General features: G+C 40.2%; 1 protein-coding gene across 4 annotated transcripts in view; it reads left to right on the forward strand.

Moving 5' to 3' along the window:
- ptprua (protein tyrosine phosphatase receptor type Ua) overlaps window positions 1-19,337 on the forward strand; it is a 207,542-nt gene extending 188,205 nt beyond the window's left edge. For all 4 annotated transcript variants that reach the window (XM_071499977.1, XM_071499979.1, XM_071499981.1 and 1 more), the window contains 7 exons: window positions 2,039-2,174; window positions 4,122-4,271; window positions 6,180-6,494; window positions 10,798-10,923; window positions 13,965-14,122; window positions 14,792-14,927; window positions 18,285-19,337. In XM_071499977.1, coding sequence (XP_071356078.1) covers window positions 2,039-2,174; window positions 4,122-4,271; window positions 6,180-6,494; window positions 10,798-10,923; window positions 13,965-14,122; window positions 14,792-14,927; window positions 18,285-18,347 — 1,084 coding nt within the window. In that variant the 3' untranslated portion in view covers window positions 18,348-19,337. The remainder of the gene's footprint in view (window positions 1-2,038; window positions 2,175-4,121; window positions 4,272-6,179; window positions 6,495-10,797; window positions 10,924-13,964; window positions 14,123-14,791; window positions 14,928-18,284) is intronic.
- Window positions 19,338-19,585: the final 248 nt, after the last annotated feature.

A 19,585-nucleotide genomic window follows, 5' to 3' on the forward strand; every position in this document is an offset into this window, starting at 1 on the left:
TACAATAAATACATATGGAGTTTTCCAATACACCTTCACAGGAACACGACAAGCACTCATGTCACACTGCTACTCACAAAAATAAAGAAGAGGGTATCTGAGGTGTGTGTAACCCTGGTTGAGTCCAGGAGGAGTTCTTGTTCCATGTCACCCACTGAACTCTGGTGTGGCCTGGTTGATGGGTTGAATAGGAGGGTTGGGATAGCTTATGGATACAGATCGGTTAGAGGATTGCTTTCTGAACAGTTCTTGAACAGCAGATGGATTTATTAGCAGTTTAGCTCTTGAATTCATGCTAAAACCATGAAAACCCGCCTGTATGGCAGCAGGACAGGTGGCAGTGTAGAGAGACAGTTCCCAGACAGGTCTGCTATATTTACCAAAATGAATCTGGTCCCGCATGTTTTGAAGTAAAAACTTATACATTGAAGGGGTAAAGCAGTGAAAAGCTAGAGGCAAATTAGACCAGAGACTCAAGAAAAGCAAAAGACAGACAGTGGAAAAAAACTGTGACGATGATGAACATGAGGCGAAGGATAAAGGCTGTCTGTTCAGACATCAAGACGAAACTTTCACAACACCCTTTCCAGAGAAGGAGGAGGAGACAACATGCAAGAGTTTATTGAAAGTTTTATCAAGATGGAGTCGTCCCACTCTGATTCTGAGCTTGGAATACAGCGATGTCACAGCGCTTGGTCCCAAGACACAGCAAAATGCTGTACGTAATTTACCTAAACTCTGCATGCTTATGAACGCCGGTCCCACCACCTATACCAGCACAACAGAGGTGATGGAAGATTTGAAGAAGAAGGGGCTAATCGCAGAGACCAACAGAGACGAGGACTCTCCAGCACCCATGCAGAGGCTGAAGAAGATCTCCTGGGAGATGGTGGACTTGAAAATCGAGGCACACGCCGAGAGAGAGAGAGAGAGAGCGCAGAAAAGGCTTCAGGGACCTTTAACTCTGGAAGTTTTAAAAATATTGCCCTACAAGTGCACTGAATTATATACTCATTACAGAGGTATATCAGTTTGCACTGGGGAGACCCTGCATAAATCAAAGGTGTTCCTTTGCAACTGATAACACATGAGCTGAATTGTATTACCCTCAGTGATCTGTCTGTTCAGTTCTCCTGTGCATTTGTGCTCCACTAAAACAAAAATTACAAAAATAAAGTATGAAAAACCAGACCATGCTTGGAAGCAGACCAAGATAGTCTTTTAAAAATGGTCCTGGTCCACATGGACAAATAAACCATGGTGATTGCTCCGGAGTCTGTTAAGTCACGTGTGGAAACCTCCTTAGAAACGACTGAGACCTGGTCCTTAGATAGTTTTGGTCTCTTGTTTAGTCTACACCAGAGTTTGATTGACACCTGTCAGAAATATCTGCATTGTTAGTCAGTTGTGCATGAACATGAGTAAATATCATAGGGAGACTTGTGATTTTCAACAATCACCAAGACGCTGAGATTTGTTTCTTATTTTCACCCTGTCTGCCACGGCACACCAGCTGCCTGACTGTGGGCCCTGATTCTGACTAAGCACCACTCCTGTTGCACCTTATCATAAATTATGTGCTTGTTTAACAATATTGATGTAGCGCAGGGAGATTTGTTTTTTCTTTTGTTGAAAAAACAATTTAAAAACTATGAAGACAGATGTGTTCTTGAGGCATAAAGGATCCCAGTGCAGGCAATCAAATGGGTTTTAACAAACCTGTATCTGGAGTGTACCCAGGCATTCACAGACACCCACACCTACCTTTATAGCAGTGTTAGACCCCGACCAGGCCAGCACATAGGGCGTTTTTAAATGTCTGGCACCCTCCAACTAAAAGGTTTTTAACTTTCAAACTTCAGCCTTTTTTTTTTTTATGCTGCCAGAGCACAATGGTCACTGTATTCCTTTCATTGCTTTCCAGAACAAAGCCCCTTATTATATTTGACTTTAGGCAGAGTATCTTGATCATTACTAAAAGCTCCCTGCTGAGATGTATTCAGGCTTGTCAATCTCTTTCCTGTCTTCCTTGCACCAGTATGGGGGCAGGCAGGACTGGCTGCTACATTGTGCTGGATGTCATGCTGGATATGGCTGAGTGTGAAGGAGTGGTGGACATCTACAACTGCGTCAAGACCCTCTGCTCGCGACGCATCAACATGATCCAGACTGAAGTGAGTGGGAGGACAGCAATGTGGTTAGAGAGGCCATGCTTGTAACTTGTAACCTAGAAACTCTCAGGTTTGATCTTCACAATAAGATGTACACTTTTTAATTATTTTTCACATCATTGATACTACCACCAGTGGTGGAGGAACTGGTCATATACATTACTTAACTAAAAGTAACAAATATCATAAATTACCCCATTACAAGCAAAAGTTCAGAATAGGACTGGACGATATGGCCTATAAATGATATGGTGATAGAGATAGAGGGGGAATGACATGCAGCAAAGAGCACGACCAGCCAGGCGTCGAACTGGGGGTTCGCCTGCTCAGAGCTTATGCACCCATGTGGTATGCACCGTAACCATTCAGCTTTTGGGTCACATCATATCACGATACTTCAAAGCTACATCACGATACACGATATGTATCTCAATATTTTAAAATATCCTCTAAAGCACTTCATAAATGCACAATTTAATCCTTTAAAATTACACTAGTGTGAATCATCACACTAGTGTAATTTCTGCATTAAAATGTCTGCAACTTTCTGTATTAAAATGTGTTTACTCTTTATTTATTAGTGTTTCTATTGGAACAATTTTACATTTGCAACAATTGGGAAATCACAACCAAGTTAAATTTGACCCTCATCAAAAACAGAGCTCAAAGCAACAAGAATTCAACAAGAATCCTTGAGAGAGACATTCAACACACTGCTCTTTCTTTTCTGAACCAATGTGTCTGCCTCCATCTTCTGTTACTGTTTCTGAAGATGTATGAACTTACCTTGGCAAGATACAAAACCACACACGCCTTACGCAGGTGGCTTAAAACAATTACTTGACCATATGTATTCAGCGTTTGTAGTATCAGTCATTTATTACATCCCACGTCAAATGTCTGGCCACCTGAGAAATGTAAGCCAACTACATGTGGTGGAATAAAAGTATGAAGTAAAATAAAATGCTAGGATTGTAGCGTATTTGCATGAAAATACTCAACATTTTACATAAGTTAAGTATTTCTTCATGTTAACTTAGTTAATTTGAACTGCTAATAATGCTTCTCTACAACTCTAGAAATGAAAGCCAAACTTATTTAAGGATACAGTGTTTATGGTTTGAAAGCCATTTAATATAATCATTATTCTACACTCATTTCCAAAGGCAAATTATGTTAAAACATTCATTTTCAAAGAAACATAGGACAGTGCTGCCAAGTCGATACTTAAAAGACAAATATCAACTTTTCATATCCTGAGATACTTGTTTTAACTGTGTAAATAAACACACAACATCAAGATATTTGAATATTTACTGTGAATTCCCGGTCTTCCTAAACAAACAAACCAGAGAAAGACATTAATTACTGGAGTAAACATCTATTAAAAGTTGAAAAATGTTCTCTCATTAACACGTCTGGAAGTGGAGACAGTACAGTAAATACCAAAACAATGGAATTTATCTCCCTTTTCACCTTTCAGCTGGAGCTCGTCTACCAGTGGAATCCGTATTTCTGTGATTACAGAATGCATTAAAAATTATAAACAAGTTGGAAGAAGGACATTTTTATCCCTGTAATTCTGAATGTATCCTCGACTCTTTAATCTTTTGTTTGGTTGAATGTCAAAACAAATTTCCTGGCTTCCATGTTAATTGCACAGCTCATGACGTTATTCAGATATTTTGTGTGGGCAGTGTTTGGCTCTTCTGATGTATGCTTTCTGCACTTTCTACCCCATTTACAGACAATTTTCTGCAGGGGAATAATGCCTGAGAGTGGGCATGGCAATATGACGACTGTTTGACAGTTATGACTATTAGTCAACATTCAACAACAGTAATTAAATTTAGCATTGTTCTTCACAAGTGGGCAATTAACAGCAGGCTCGTACGTGCAGTGGGGTTGTTTTTTTGAGTATTTTTGTTTCCTTTTGTTTCTGTCTCTTAGGAGCAGTATGTGTTCATCCACGATGCTATCCTGGAGGCTTGTCTGTGCGGAGAGACCGCCATCCCTGTTAATGAGTTTGCTCTCATCTATAAGGAGATGCTGAAGGTTGATTCTCAGAGCAACACCTGCCAGCTCAGAGAGGAGTTTCAGGTAACACAAAAGTACACACAATTTGTATTTAAAGGTCCCATATTATATAAAGATAGATTTCCATGTGTTTTTTGATTATAAAGTAGGTCTAGGTTCTAAATAATAACTTGTTTATTTGAAGTTTGATGTTGGTGATTTCAACAGCTACAAATGCAGCAGAAAACACATCACTGCCTATTTGACTGCTCTGACTTGTAGAGGCAATATTGGTACTGTGAACCAGAAAGGTTTAGGTTGTGATTGACAGTTTACCATCAGATTTCTCCCGTTGATGCCACTACCACTGCGCTAGATGGACAAACATAATCAGAACATATTGTGTTTTAATTATATTCAGATGGTTTACAGATCAAAGGCCAGGGGATCACCACAGTCATGTGAAATTCATCCTCAAGAGATCTGTACCAAATAACATGGAAGGTCACAGGTTCAAAACCCAGCTGGGCAGATTGTAGTATTCAGATATTCCTTATGTAGAGCTTTATATAAACTATATCAGGATGTCTGGTAGCTGGTCGCCTGGACATATTTCAATACATTATCAAGTAAAAATCAATTATTGAACTAGCAGTCAAATGTCCCTGTTTCAAGCTAATCATATCTCAGATGTTTTCATTTCGATTTGATTGGGCAATTTTTGCAGCAAGCTGCACTGTAATGCCTGCACAACTATAAAGCAAACCTAAATGTCAAACAACACTCCACCACGCAGGTGATATTAAATGTCCACATCTGAGCTTTAACAGTTACAGATTTCAGCTTTGGCTCTCACTGCTATTTATTTTTTTTCATTTAAACTGTGTATTAAATATACTCCTCGCAGTTTTTACGAGGCTGAAGGTCTTGAAAATCATTGTGCTGGAACTTCAAAAGTGAGACTACAAACATAACAAATAACACAAACAATAAAAATGTCCAAGACTGCACTATAGTTCTCTTATTTTATTTTGCAGCTTTGCCACTACTTGACTTTTTTCATTCCACAGATGTCAATTTCAGTACAACTTACTGTTTACTTACTGACATAACTGTGATTCAACCTGTGTCCTCTCTGTTTACATACACAGTAAACTGCAGGTCTTTCATGTGAAAAGTCCTCTGCTCATTAGAAATAATGAAATGAGAGTGACAGCCACCAAGGCTGAAGCTGTTTATCTAATAACATTAAACAGAGAAACTATTGTGCTCATTATAATAGTTTTAGATTGCAACTGAGATCATGTACTGTAGATGTCTTTTATGTAATACCAGTTATTATTATTATACCAGTTATAATGACATGCCATTGATTGGTAACCTTTGGACAGAATAATTAAAAACTCGCCTCTCTGCATGCTGCACAGTTAGCTTGTTTCAGCGCTCATATGAGTCATCCAATCAGAAAGCTCCTCATAACTGCAACTAGTAGCCTAGACGTTAATATTCCTGTTACGAGCTGAAATGTTATATTCATTTTGTCTTAACCAAGGGGGAGTCATTCACAATATGAAGCGAGTAAGATAATAAGTTCATTTCAATTTCCTGTGCTTCGTAATATGCTTATTCATAATGTATGAGATTGCACTAAATGTGTTTTTATCCATTAAGCCTTGTGGGGGTTTTGACTGATAATAAATATGTTTAAAGTCTCCCAGAGATGACTGGAGATAGTTGTGCTTGTCAAGTATTGACAGTCGGGCTGTTTGAGGAGAGAATATTTTCATTGCCGCTGTCCATCTCTCTTTGATCCCATTGCTGTTCCGCTGCCTCCGTCTCCTCTTATCATAATCTTTATTCTCAGTCTTTCATTTTATCTTTGGATCTAAACACATTCTCAAACACACATGCCAACCTTTCTAATTATCCTCTCTGCGCACTCTTGTCTTCTTCACTTTCTTGCTCCTCCTCCTCCTCCTCCTCCTCCCTCAGACTCTGAACTCGGTGACTCCTCACCTGGATGTGGAGGAGTGCAGCATTTCCCTGATGCCCAGGAACCGTGAGAAAAATCGCAGCATGGATGTTCTGCCACCGGACCGCTCCCTGGCCTTCCTCATCACCACCGAGGGAGAAGGCAACAATTACATCAACGCTGCGCTCGCAGACAGCTTCCTCAGGCCCGCTGCCTTCGTGGTGACGCCGCACCCACTGCCCGGCACCACAACCGACTTCTGGAGGCTTGTTTACGACTATGGTTGCACCTCAGTGGTGATGCTCAACCAGCTCAACCAGTCCAACTCTGCCTGGGTAAGAGGAGAGGGGTTTTTTCCAGTACCAGTGCAAAAATGATACTTTTAGACTGATACTGATGCCTCGACTGTGCCTGAAAAAAAAAAACACAAATCAATAGTCAGTGGTGTGAAGAACAGCTTTTTTATTGCTAATAAATTTGCAAGATGTGCAATCAAAATTACCTTACTAACCTGAGGAAAGGCTGTTGTTGTCATCATCAACGGTCTCCACATGTCCCACACTGGTGGCTGATGTGCTTGGCATTGGGTCATGCAAGTGTATCCCGTGCGTCACCAGAGGTTTCATTAAATTTGACGTGTTCCCCCTGAATCCTGAATCCTTTGGAGTGAAATACAGCAACACTTTAGACCGTTTAGCATTTTAAACATAGACTATAAATAAAGATGGACATAGCTTCTGTGACATCACCCTCAGGTCTCTGAAGAGCGCTTTTGAAGCTCAGACTGGGCCGCTTTTGCCTTTGCCATCTTGGCATTGCCTGATTTCCGCCAAACTCCAAGCTAATCCAAAAATGGCCAAAGAGGTGGGGCGTGTGTGGAGCCGAGACTTCAGTGCAAGCTAACGTTGTGGCAAGCTAACCCTAACCCTAATCCACCTGTCACTCAAAGCCTCAAAGCAGTATGCCCTCAATTATACAGAACTTTAAGCCTTAGTAAAATTTAAACGTTGAATAAAAATGTACCCTCCATTACACCTGTCATGAAGGGGGAAATTTGCTATATAGACCAAAACCGTGTTTTGTACCAGGCTCTAAACATTCTGCTGTACAGTTGGGCATTTTAACATTGGAGTCTATGGGAATTGAATTGCCTTTGGAGCCAGCCTCAAGTTGCCATTTGAGGAGCTGCAGCTTTTGGCACTTCTGTGTTGGCTTCATTTTTCAACCCTGGAGGTTGCCGCTTCATTTCAACCATGTTCATGATGGCTACAAGCTAACGCTAGGCTACCTCTGCCATCAGAGTAAATGTAATGTTTACGTTAACATGATACTTCTGTTGTCTGTAACATCCATTTAAGAACTCTAGAGGGCAAATATTTCAGTTGACAGCTCGGGAATTTAAGTGCCACCAAAAACTGCAAGTTGATTCAGTCCGGTAGCTACCAGTCATATAGGGACTGGAGCCACACTGGTAACAGGCTTTAGTGCTCAACCTTGGCAATAACCTAGCTGGAGATTAAATTGTCTACACTTCAAGGGAGTAGAAGTCATTTTATTATTAACATCATTAGGTTGAGCCCTTACTTCGAACTTATCATCTTGCCACTAGTAATTTAGCCATGAGCAATATGAACTCTGTGAGGCAGCATCTTAATCACAGCTGGATTTTGAGTAGTGCCACACAGACGCTCTACCAATACAGATACTTCCAAAGTGTAATACCAGAGCAAGGTTTCTTAACATTTTCCGGCTTCTCACTCATGACCCCGACAGAGAGTTTCCAGCAGCATGGACGAGGCTCCAGCAGCATCAGACGACATGAAGCATATTTATTCAAGACGAATCATTTCTTTAATTAGAAACAAATTAAAGTAATAGCAATGCATCCTTTTGGGGAATTTGTTTGTGGGGTCACAAAAAGTTTCAGTTGAGTTTACAGAAGTTTAAATATACTGAGGTGATTTCAGCCAGAAGCAGCTTCTCTCCTGAGAAATGTACAGGTTTTATTACCTCAAGAAGATATGGGGGATGTAGAGTGTCAGGGCCATTTCCCACCAGATCCAGATACTGTAAATGGCAAACAGGCAAACCATAAGTTTAAGACCAGGGCAAAAAGTGTAGGAAAAAACCCAGAAGCTGTGTAAACCAGAAAGCTTTCAGCCTCTCTTTACTCCAGTCCACTTAGCCAGCAAACTCTCCCGCAAGGAGCAACTTCTCCTCCCTGAGAAATCAAACAACTGCCTTGTAAATCTGGATTTTCTCAAAGACAAGGAGCTCTCCCTAATCACTGTGTGGAAGGCAAAATACACTTTCATCCCAGCTTGAACAAGACTGATACAAAAGAAACTCAGCCTGACTCAGCCATTGACTTTAGGTCTCTTACTCCAACAAATGTCAAAAAAGGTAACTGGTTGACAATAATAAAAACATAATAATAAAACATAATAATTATATATATATATATATATATATATAATTTTAGGACAGAATCTACAGAATCTCTTTTCATGAAACTGATAAATCCAGCACTGACAGTTTCTTGTGACTGAGGCTATGTCTGTCGCCCTGCTGTCACCACATGTGAGGTGACAGCAGGGCGACATAGATAGATAGATAGATAGATAGAACAAAGAAAGTAGCCCTGCACCAATTGTACTGGACGATCCAGTGATGGCCATGAAATCACTGTTTATTTCAGTTGATTATTTAATGTGCACTTAATGAACTGGCAAACAAGCTGAGATCTGAGGAGTGTTTTTAATTTGATGCATTTGCTTTGAAGGTTTCCAGCAGTTGAGATATTTCATCATTTTTTCAGCGTCCAAGTAGCAGAACTGGCTGCCACCAAAATATGGTTTTAAAAGTTGCTTGTTGTATTTTACGAAACACAGATAGAATAAGATGTTACCTGCAGCTCATCACTGACTGTGAGTAGGTCTTAGTGACTTTGGAGTCTAAAATGCTTTAAGAATTACTCTTAAGCCCAAAGCTTGTGAGATTTTCATTTTCATTTATGCTTATAGTACTTCTCTGCCTTTAGTCCATGCTGTCTGTTGACAGTAATCACTGGCATTATCACTGTAGCCACCATCTCTCACTGGAATTAAGTGTCATTTTAGTGAGACAGAAGTGAAGTATGCTGTAAAAAACTTTGTACAATGTAAGTGCTGCATATCAATAAACAGTACTTACAACTGAAAATGTCCTATTTGAGCTATCAATACAATGCGGCAACATATCACATTCAACATGTTTTCTACCTTTCTACAGTGTGCACATCTTTAATTGTTTGTATGAAACCTGTCTATAAAAGTCAAGTCTATGTTACAGTTGTAACTAATGATTATTTTCAATTTTGATTCATCAGTTGATTGAGTTTTAAAATTCCAGTGATGTAAAGCAGAGAGTAGCAGTAAATCCACACATTTGAGAAGCTGGACGCAGCTAATGTTTGGTTCTTGTCATTTCATTTCTGCTTAATTGCTGAATTACATCAGTGCTACTTATTAATACAAGTAAAACTCTGCTTATGAATGTTTAAAAAATATTTGCAGATGATTTTTTAAATTCATAAATTAAACTAACAGTTCATATTGCTGTTCCCTATGGTGTAACCTGTGGACACTAGTAGTAATAACGTGTCCATTTCCTCCCCTTCAGATAAGACCTGAATGTGGCTCGCAGCACAGTGAGAACGGGTCATCAAGTCTGGCCTTTAACTGGTGTTCTGCCACAAAGCTTCAGCCCTGGATGCAGTTTAATTTGCACAGGCTGTCACGGCATTAACACATTCTTATCGTTTGCCTCCATGTTTGCTCATGCGTGGGTTTGCTCTGCCATCTCCCTATCGTCACTCTGTCACTGTGTCATGTCGGATTCCCGCTCAACATTTCCACCATGCCTGTCAGCGGCAACCTGTCCTTCTTCCTCTGTCATTCTCTCCTTCTCCTTCCTCGTCTCTCACTGTCAGTGGATTAACAGTTCATCCCTTCAACACACACACACACACACACACACACACACACACACACACACACACACACATTTTCCTTTTGTGAGTTGGGGGTGCCAATCTCCTTTCTACATACATTAATATTTATCTCCCCTCCTGCCCAATGTCACCTGTTAATACCCTTCTGGCAGTTTCAAATGCCATTATCATTTCCTACTCCAGGGGTCCCCTCAGCCCCAAAGTCACCACACCGCTCCCTTTGTTTTTTTTTTTTGTGGGGGGAATGGGGGGGGGCAGGGGGATGCTTCTTTGAAGCAGTGCTGATAGGAGACCTTGGCTTTTGTGAGTGCCCACCTCTCGGCTAACTTCCTGGCACAGCCAAGGTCTCCTACACCATTAATTTATAATGAGCTAATGGTAATGATTTCGACTCATAAATAATTCAAGCCAGGTGACCATGGCTTATGTGAGGGATTGTTCTGAGCAGCAAGCAGGTTGTTTTTTTGTTCGTTTAATTTACGATTGCCATTTGTAGATAATCATTGTCATTTAAACTAATTGTCTGTGCTGTCAATACTCAGGTGTCTTGTTACTGGGGTTTACCATCACTGGCTGCTGACATAATGGTTTGTCCTGCCTCAAGCAAGAGTGGACTAATGACCTGGTACCTCCTCTCCTCTCCTCAGCCATGTTTGCAGTATTGGCCTGAGCCGGGGCTGCAGCAGTTTGGGCCCATGACAGTGGAGCTTCTGTCCAGGACGGCCGACGATGACGTTATCATACGTCTCTTCCGGGTTCAGAACATTACCCGGGTAGGTAGAACCGACACAAATTGAAAAAGCAGAATCATGTGCTCCTATTTATGAGATGTTGCATAATTGATATTTGATTATATTTGGCAAATTACTAACCATCTCTTGTCAGAATACATGCAAAGAAATACTTTTTTACAGCCCTAAAAAGTACAGTGGCTTCAGTTTCTTCACTTTTTTCATACTTTATTGTGTTGATTATTCATTTCAAATGAAAAAAAGCAAAATCACCCTTTGACAACCATTGCAAGGGGTTACAGCTTCAGTTTGCAATGAAAGTACAGAGTTTCAATGGTGTGCTGTGTACAAACGCCACAGGGGAAGCCATGAGGGCTTTAGAGAGTGAAATTTCTTCCCTCTTAAGTCAAGGAACCATTCAAATTGTGCCAGAGGATGAATTGAATCTGAGCTTCTACTCCTGGTATTTCCTCATCCCAAAAAAGGGAGGCTCACTGCTTCCTGTTCTGGATTTATGTTTCTTCAGTTCTAGCTTCTAAAAGTATGCATTCAGAATTCCCACAGACAAGTCCTGTTCCGTTCAATTTCACTGGGCTCCTAGTTTACATCTATAATATGCAATGTTTATTTTCACATAATCATATATCCAACGCACAGAGGTTTGTTTCTCAGGGTGTCAAGGTGTTTCCATATTTGGAGGATTTTCTCCTATGGGCTCCCAGCATGGAGGAAGCAAAGAAAGACACTTGTTATTATGCTGTGGGGCCGCCTTTGGTTTCAGTGGTAAACAAGACAAGAGTATTTCCCAATTAGCAGTAGGGAAACTCAGTCTCGCTGAGAGTCTGCCTGCACCTGAAAGGGCTGATGGCCTCAGTAACTTCTGACATGCCTCAGCAGTTGCTCAGGATGCTGGATTTCCAGAGCTGTGGGTTCTTCTAATGCCTTTAACGAAAAAAACTGTGACAGGGGATACTTTGTTGACCTTTGTTTCAGAGAACTCAGGTAACCCCAGTAACCAAAACATTTCTTAGTTTTCTATATGAAAACAAAAACTTATTTCCTCCACGTTGTCCTCCCTATTTTCTCAGACTTGATTTAATGAAAGGATGTAATTGCTGCTGTATTGTTTCTTAGTAAAGAAACAAACATTAAGATCCAAGTGTAAACACTGCATCACTCAGGTTCCGTGAAATGTCAGTTTGACAGCTTTAATGGCATAATTATTATAATTGAAATTCATAATTTTCTTATCCAGTGACATGTTTTTACTTTGATATAGAACATGGACAAAAACAGTTGCTTAAGTCCTGCCTCAGCAGAAGACCATTCCCACTCTGTATTGCTGTGGGAGGCATTTCCTGGCACTGAATCAATTCATTTATTTTTAAGAGGGGTAATGAAGCCTGATACTAATATAATGATTCTGAATGGTGACCTAGGTCCCAGCTGGAATTTGTTGTTCCCGGCGGTCAGAATGATTTGCAGTATAATAATCTGACTCTCCACAGAGCAAGTGTATCAACAGCATGATAACGTCATTAGCCACATATCATACCAAGGCGTGTTTAATAAGCAGATATAGTCCTGTTTGAGCAGTAATGTGATCCTGCAACAAACAGGGCGTCTGTTCGAAGACTCCATGTTTTCTGCAATTACTGCAAGAACTTTCTTGGTTTTGACCATATCCAATATTTCAGTATGGCTTTTGTGTTACTGAATGTGTTCATAGATTGTGTGTCTCAGTGTTTAGCTCTAGCTCCCATCCTTTGGCCCCAGTAGATTATCTTTTAGATGCATCCAGCTGCTAGTTGAGCAGATGTGTCCTTGTCATTAAGCCCCCTGTAGCTGACAAACTCTCGTCCGCTCACTTACCTCACCCTCATGGTGGCCTAAATGTTTTATGAAGAGGGAAATTCATTCAACATTCAACATTTGTTTTGGTGAGAAGAACTGGATATAAACATAACTGTCATTTTTTTTTTTTTTTTTATTTTCTTAAAAAAGTGAATCCAAAGGGTAGCTTTCTCACATTGCAGCGAACAGCTCTTGCTGCCTTTGGCTTTGTTGAAATTTGTAAACAAGTTAACCCAGAAGCCCTTAGTTCTGCATGTTCTCTGATATTACCAATAGTTTCCTGGGACATTTTGAAGTATAGATTCAGATCAATTGCTGCCTGGCATTTTACAGTCCAAAAATGTCAACATTTCATGTGTACTGTTAACTGGGTTATCTCTCAGAAATCAACTTTGTTTCCATCTGCAGGAGACAGCTGTTTTCAGCAAAAAGTTAATTAAAATTAACTAAATTAGCAACTAGCAGCTGAAGAGCAAGATAAACGAAACAGAGTGAAAAGGAGAATGAACTTTGGATTTACATTTAATCAGGTGGCCACGAACACCACTACATCTCTGCTGAATGTTTAAATAAGAAACTGACAAATTAAAAAGTTCTCAAAGAGGAAAGTTGCTAACATATTGTATGTGTTTAAAGTTCGCTGCACTGCCCCCATGTGGCCAAAGAAATTTATGAATGCGGCTTTTTTGCATCACTATGAAAAAATGGTTTTCAAAATCACAAACACACAAAAAAAAATACATCAAGAAGAATGAAGCTTAACAAGAAATATGTAAAAAATTCTATTTTTTTCTATACAGACTTTAATATATCAGGGATCTTCTTTGTGCAAGAGTCATGTCTGCACTGGCTTTACTGCTCCACTACTACTGTGTGGTTAGTGCTGCTTTATAAAATCACAGTGAAGCCATCAGTTTTGATAGCATGGTAGTTTATGTTTACAGTCATTTTGATAACATCTCATTTTAATGTGGCAAGTGAAAGGCGCACTGCTACACAGTGCGCCTTTAACAGCCCATTATAAGTTAAGAACAGAAGCTCTGCCATTGAACTTGAGCATGTTTGAAGTGTTGACAGAAACACCCTCTGGCTGATAACCTGATAGATGTTTTAATGAGTTTGCAGACTGTGAAGCATATGCAATGGGTTTAATGCATATGCAATTGGAATACACTGGAAAGAAGAACTCTTGTCATTTTTCCCTCCCTCTCCACCACTCCACTCTGTAGCTTCAGGAGGGCCAGCTTGTGGTGCGTCACTTCCAGTTCCTGCGCTGGTCCCCGTACCGTGATGTGCCCGACTCCAAGAAAGCCTTCCTCAGCCTTTTGGCTCAGGTTCACAACTGGCAGATGGAGTGTGGAGAAGGACGCACCATTGTCCACTGTCTGTGAGTCTACTTAACACACACCTACACAAATGAGCCTTTTTAGACTTAAACTTCAGTCTATGGTGATGTAATTTTCAATTAAAACTATTATTCAGCAGCTGCTCATGAATTTTATTCTTGTCTGAATGGAAAAGCTTTTGAGGCGGCTTTGAACTGAAGTAGACTCTGTTCTAATAAGATGCCAGACTGTTCACATTATTCACCTTGGTGCTTTTATTTAAAACTTGCCATGGTCACACTTAAGAAAAGTTCTTGCACTTATTAAATCTCATTAACTCTGCATTACAGAATAAAAATTAAGCATTAAGTGTTTGTTTCATTGCATCACCTGCTTGATTTTTTTCGATGCCTGCCTTCCACTAGATTTGTCCCCCATTTCCATGTCACAGCCCTTTGATCTCTGGAGGTCAGGCTGTGTGTTAGACATCTGATATCTGATCAAGTCCCCAGTCCTGTATTTTAATGAGGACTTTGCTCGGATATTCATCTTGAAAGTCTGCCAGTTGGCCTTTTTCTGACAGCATGCTTGATCTGTGCTCAGTCCAACTGTGACATTTCACTCTGCCGCTCCCCCTCTGAGAGCCTGACTGAGCTGCTGTGCCACATCTTTATTAGGTCACTCATGTCTTTATGCTTCTATTCTGTGCGTTTCTGTCTTTGTTCGAGCAGGAATGGTGGTGGTCGAAGCGGTACTTTCTGTGCCTGCACCATGATCCTGGATATGATTCGTCACCACAGCATGGTGGATGTGTTCTTTGCTGCCAAAACACTGCGCAACGCTAAGCCAAACATGGTGGAGACAATGGTGAGCAAGTTGGGGGGGGTCTTTAAATCTCTTTACTGAATCATATTATATACCATGCTGCTCCTTCAGACAAGGAATGGCAGGGTAGTGTAAAGCCTCTCTGCAGGAACTGAGGGACTTTACATCAGCCACTTTCATTAAATACATCAAATGTATTTTACTACTTGTTTCGCTGCATTCATTATTCTACATCCATTCAGAAAGAGAGCATGAAAGCATAAAAGGGAGATTACACGGTAAAACAATCTAAAGGTGTGTTTTAACTGAATGGAAATGACATTTTAGATGCAGAGTGTTGCATACAAAGTCTAAGAAAAGCAGAGAGTGGGTGAAAATCAATACAGATTTGCATGAAATGAGACAAAGTTGTGTCTGCATGAGTTGAAAATGTTCTAACTTGAAATAAAAATGTGTACTTGTCCCAACGCTGTATGCAGTGCAATTAATGAATGTTCCGGGACCAAAAAAGGGGCAATACAGAAGTTAAATAACAGAGAGAACTGGAGCTTTTGATAAGTTCTGAGATCAGTCAGAGTTAGCCTGGTAAGTTATCCTCTGAATTGTTGCCCACATCTCTAATTTGTTCAGTGATTCAAATAAAACTTGTGTTCTACTCATTAAAATTTGTCCTGGCTGGTTTGATAAACAAAACATGACCTATTGGAACTTTGTAGGTAGTATTAATAATGAGGGCCTCATCTTCCTACATCGCTAGCTAGCTACTTTAGCTACATAGATGAAAAAAAGCAACAGAAACTACTGCAGCCACCAGCTACATTGCCTATGTTGTGTTCAGGGCCAAAATGACCTTGTGTTCCAAAAAGAAATTGGCCAACATTAACACATTAGGCTGAATAACAAAACTGAACTAAATGTAATTTAATCTGATTGTCAGTCTAAGTCAGGGTCTGAGCTATCACATACACTCCCAGCATGCAAACAGTCTGTGCATACATGCACATAACAGCTAGCATAGGTGGAAATTGGCGTCGCATTCAGTCTGAACACCTAAAGACCATTTAAAGGTCCCATATAGTATAAAGGTAGATATCCTTTGATTATAGATCAGGTCTAGGTTCTATGTCAATACTGTGAAAGTGTCAAAGCCTCAGTCCACAGAGAAATGCACACAGCCTGTGTTCAGAAACTGAGCCTTAAAAGAGCCATCAGAACTTCTGTAACTTTGTGATGTCACAACAAAGCAGTCACTGCTTCTCAGCTATAGTCTGAGCCCAACCCACCCAGACTCACCATCCAACCTGGCAGGATTTATTATTTACCTGAAATCTGCTATATTTTTATTCAATCACACAGAAAACAGTGTCACTGACCTGTTGTTACTAGAGCTCCAGAAAGAAGCATAAGAGAGTAAACCACATTGTAAAACCACATTGAGATGATTTCTGGTACTTAAAACTACAAATATATCTTCTTATGGATATCAAAACGTCAAATGAAACACAGAAAAAGTGCAAAATCTGGGACCTTTAAAATCAGAGATTTTAAGGCCCTGGCTTCCTTTAGTCATTGTTGGTGTGTTGTTATTGTGTTCATAATATCTGGTCAAACATAACTTTTTGTTTGAAGCAGAGTTTAATAGGAATACCTCAGGTTTTTGTGTCAGTTCCTGTAGATTCAAAAAGGCCTACATCCATTATTTAGCTGTGACATTCAGCAGTCAAACGGGAAGAAATCCATTGTAGAGAAGACAGCGTTACCAATCTCTCCACCCACAGTAACCTTAAGAGACCAGGATATACTGCAGCTATATAAGAGACACGGTGGCTTTGAGTAAGGAGATCACACAGCAGATGAATCAGCACAGCCATGTGTCTCCACTGTTCATGGGCTTAATTGCGTCTTGCAGCCATGTAGTGTTACTTTTTGAGAATGCATATGACCAACACATCAAAGTAACATCGGATTGCTATTCATCGTGAACATTTGGATGCATAGTTGAAAGCAAGTACATCAGAGGCTTGGGTTAAAGGATAAGGCTGGCAATATTCTATGGTTTTGTTCCACAAAAAAAAAAAAAAAAAAAAAAATCCCATGATAAGACCAAAACCAACACTGTGTTCTCTCTCAATATTTTCTATTTTCTATTGCCTACCCTGCCTGTGGCATTCTGCCCCAAGCTCCCTGGTTCCTGCTGGAGATGTAAATCTTTAAAGGAATAGTTGGACATTTTGGCAAATGCACTTATTGGCTTTGTTGGTCAGGAGAGATTGAAGCTACTCCCATGCCTGTCTATTTTAATGTGAAACTTTAAATTTAGCATACAGGGGAACAGTTAGGGCTGATGTGTCCAAAGGAAACTGAACCCACCTGCAGCACCTCCAGAGTTTACCAATTAACAAATTTTTATACAATGTGACAGGAACAGCACATTGTTATTTTATGGGGGCTCATGGTGGAATATTTCCTCGTCAGGTGCAACAGCTTCCTGGAGTCTCGTCATTGCTGCAAGGTTGCTAGGCAACCAGTAGAGACTTCAGAAAGTTACTGCTCCCAGCCAGGAAAAAGTCAGATACATAACCTGCCATAAAACTACAACATGACATTTTTAACACTTTGGTTTTTGTAATTATTAAAAAAAACAAAAACATGATATAACGTTTTAATTAACAAGCTCGTTACCATTTGACAGAGCAAGGCTAGCTGTTTTCTGAAGCTAAGCCAACCAGCTGCTGGCTCCAGCTTCATATTTACTGTGCAGACATGAGAGTAATACTAATGTTCTCAGCAACTCTCAGCGAGGAAGCAAATAAGGGTATTTTTTTAAATGTCTAACTACTTCTTTGAAAGCAAGAACTGTATATTAGAGGCTTAATGCAGGTAGACATAGACTAATTTGAACTACAGCATTGTCTGACTAAATAACTTCAGGAATACATTAAAGGTCCCATATTGTAAGAAGTGAGATTTTCATGTCTTTTTTTGGTTATAAAGCAGGTCTAAGTTCTTTATTAATACTGTGAAAGTATCAAAGCCTCAGTCCACAGAGAAATGCACACAGCCTGTATTCAGAAACTGAGCATTATAAGGAGCCACGACTTCTTTAACTTGTGATGTGATGTCACAACAAAGCAGTCACTGCTCTCAGCCATGCCCCAAGCGTGCTTCCCTGAAATCTGCTGTATTTTTATTCTATCACACACATTTCTAGAGCTACAGAGACATGTGAAACTACACTGAGATAGTTTTTGGTTCTTAAAACCACAAATATATGTTCTTATAGATGTAAAAACTTTAAATACAACACATGAAAAGTCTAAATATATGGGACCTTTAATGAACATTTATGGAAAACCATCTTTGTCCTTTTTGAAGACTAAACCTCTGTTCTGATCCTAGGAGCAGTATCGGTTCTGCTATGACCTGGCCCAGGAGTACCTGGACTGCTTGGAAGTCAGATAGCACCTATCCCTCTCTTCTTGTTCCTCCTCAAGGAGAAGGTCTGGAACCTGGATCACGCGTCCTGGATTTCTGCTCCCGGCTCCTTAGTCCATCTATACAGCTCTGGTTGTCTTCTTCGCCATGCCTGGATGAAACATTGTTTGCCATAAAAGACTGACTTGAGAACACTCACTGGACAACTTGTAACATACTATTAAAACCCTTTTTGCTTTTCCTCGGCGCTTTGATCCAACATGTTCTCTCTTGTGCCACTTTACATCTGCCAAACCAGGGGACGCTAACAGGAGTGGAGTTCATTTTATATATAACCACTGTCAAGGCAGCCAGACTACCTGTTGTACACCTCGATGACGGGATTCGAAGATCTCCTGTATCCTGCCTTACTGTGAACAAACACTGAAAGGGAACTACAGTTGATGCCAACCACTGGGTGATATTTTGTGTTTGTTTGTAACACTGTAAATGGTGCAATCTGCTGTTGGTGAACATCCCATGTCGTACTGTACTATATTTGAACTTGAGACTGACGAATGAAGTTAAATTGAGGGAGGAAAGGAAATGAGTCGTCACATACGATGGACATGTCTGTACAGTAGAGTTGTCTCGGACCTATTTTCTCTTTATTTATTCTTTGTGTATATAGATGTTTTTTTCCTCCCTTCCCCGCTCCGGGTGTTTCTAGATGTTCTCAACGTCTTATCAATGTGCCAATCCATTCTCTCTGTGTCTGTAAATGGGGACCACTTCAGCATCTGCATGCCCAGTCTTAAGTGTTTCATTGCAGTGTGTGGCCCAAGTCTGCTTTAGGGTGGATTCTGCAACGTGAATCCTTCCACTAGTCCTGAGAGAGCTCTGTAAGAATAACCATGTGTTGCTGTGAGAATACAGAGAAAATCTGTCGCTTTCTAAATTTGTATTTATTCAATGTGTTTTATTTTCTAAATAGTGTATAAAAAAGGAAAAGAAATAAAATATGATGTTGTTGCTTAACAACTATGTGTTTTGGAGCGTTTTATTTACACCTCACAGACAGGGCGGGGGGGGGGGGGGTAGTTTGGTATTAGAATATTTAAAGTTGTTTATATGGCATTCAATTATTACTCCAACTATTAATAATGTATTTAACACATTTTTTACAAATGTGGCCCTTCATTAAAACTGTGCCCGAGTCTGAGGTTTCATAACCCGCCCCAGCTCGCTGAGCTCCAGCTGGAAGCGTGGCCCACGCTGCACTCTGC

Source organism: Trachinotus anak, unplaced genomic scaffold, assembly GCF_046630095.1.
Source record: "Trachinotus anak isolate AG129_WGS33_773 ecotype Australia unplaced genomic scaffold, CSIRO_AGI_Tana_v1 ptg000016l, whole genome shotgun sequence".
Taxonomy (NCBI): Eukaryota; Metazoa; Chordata; class Actinopteri; order Carangiformes; family Carangidae; genus Trachinotus; species Trachinotus anak.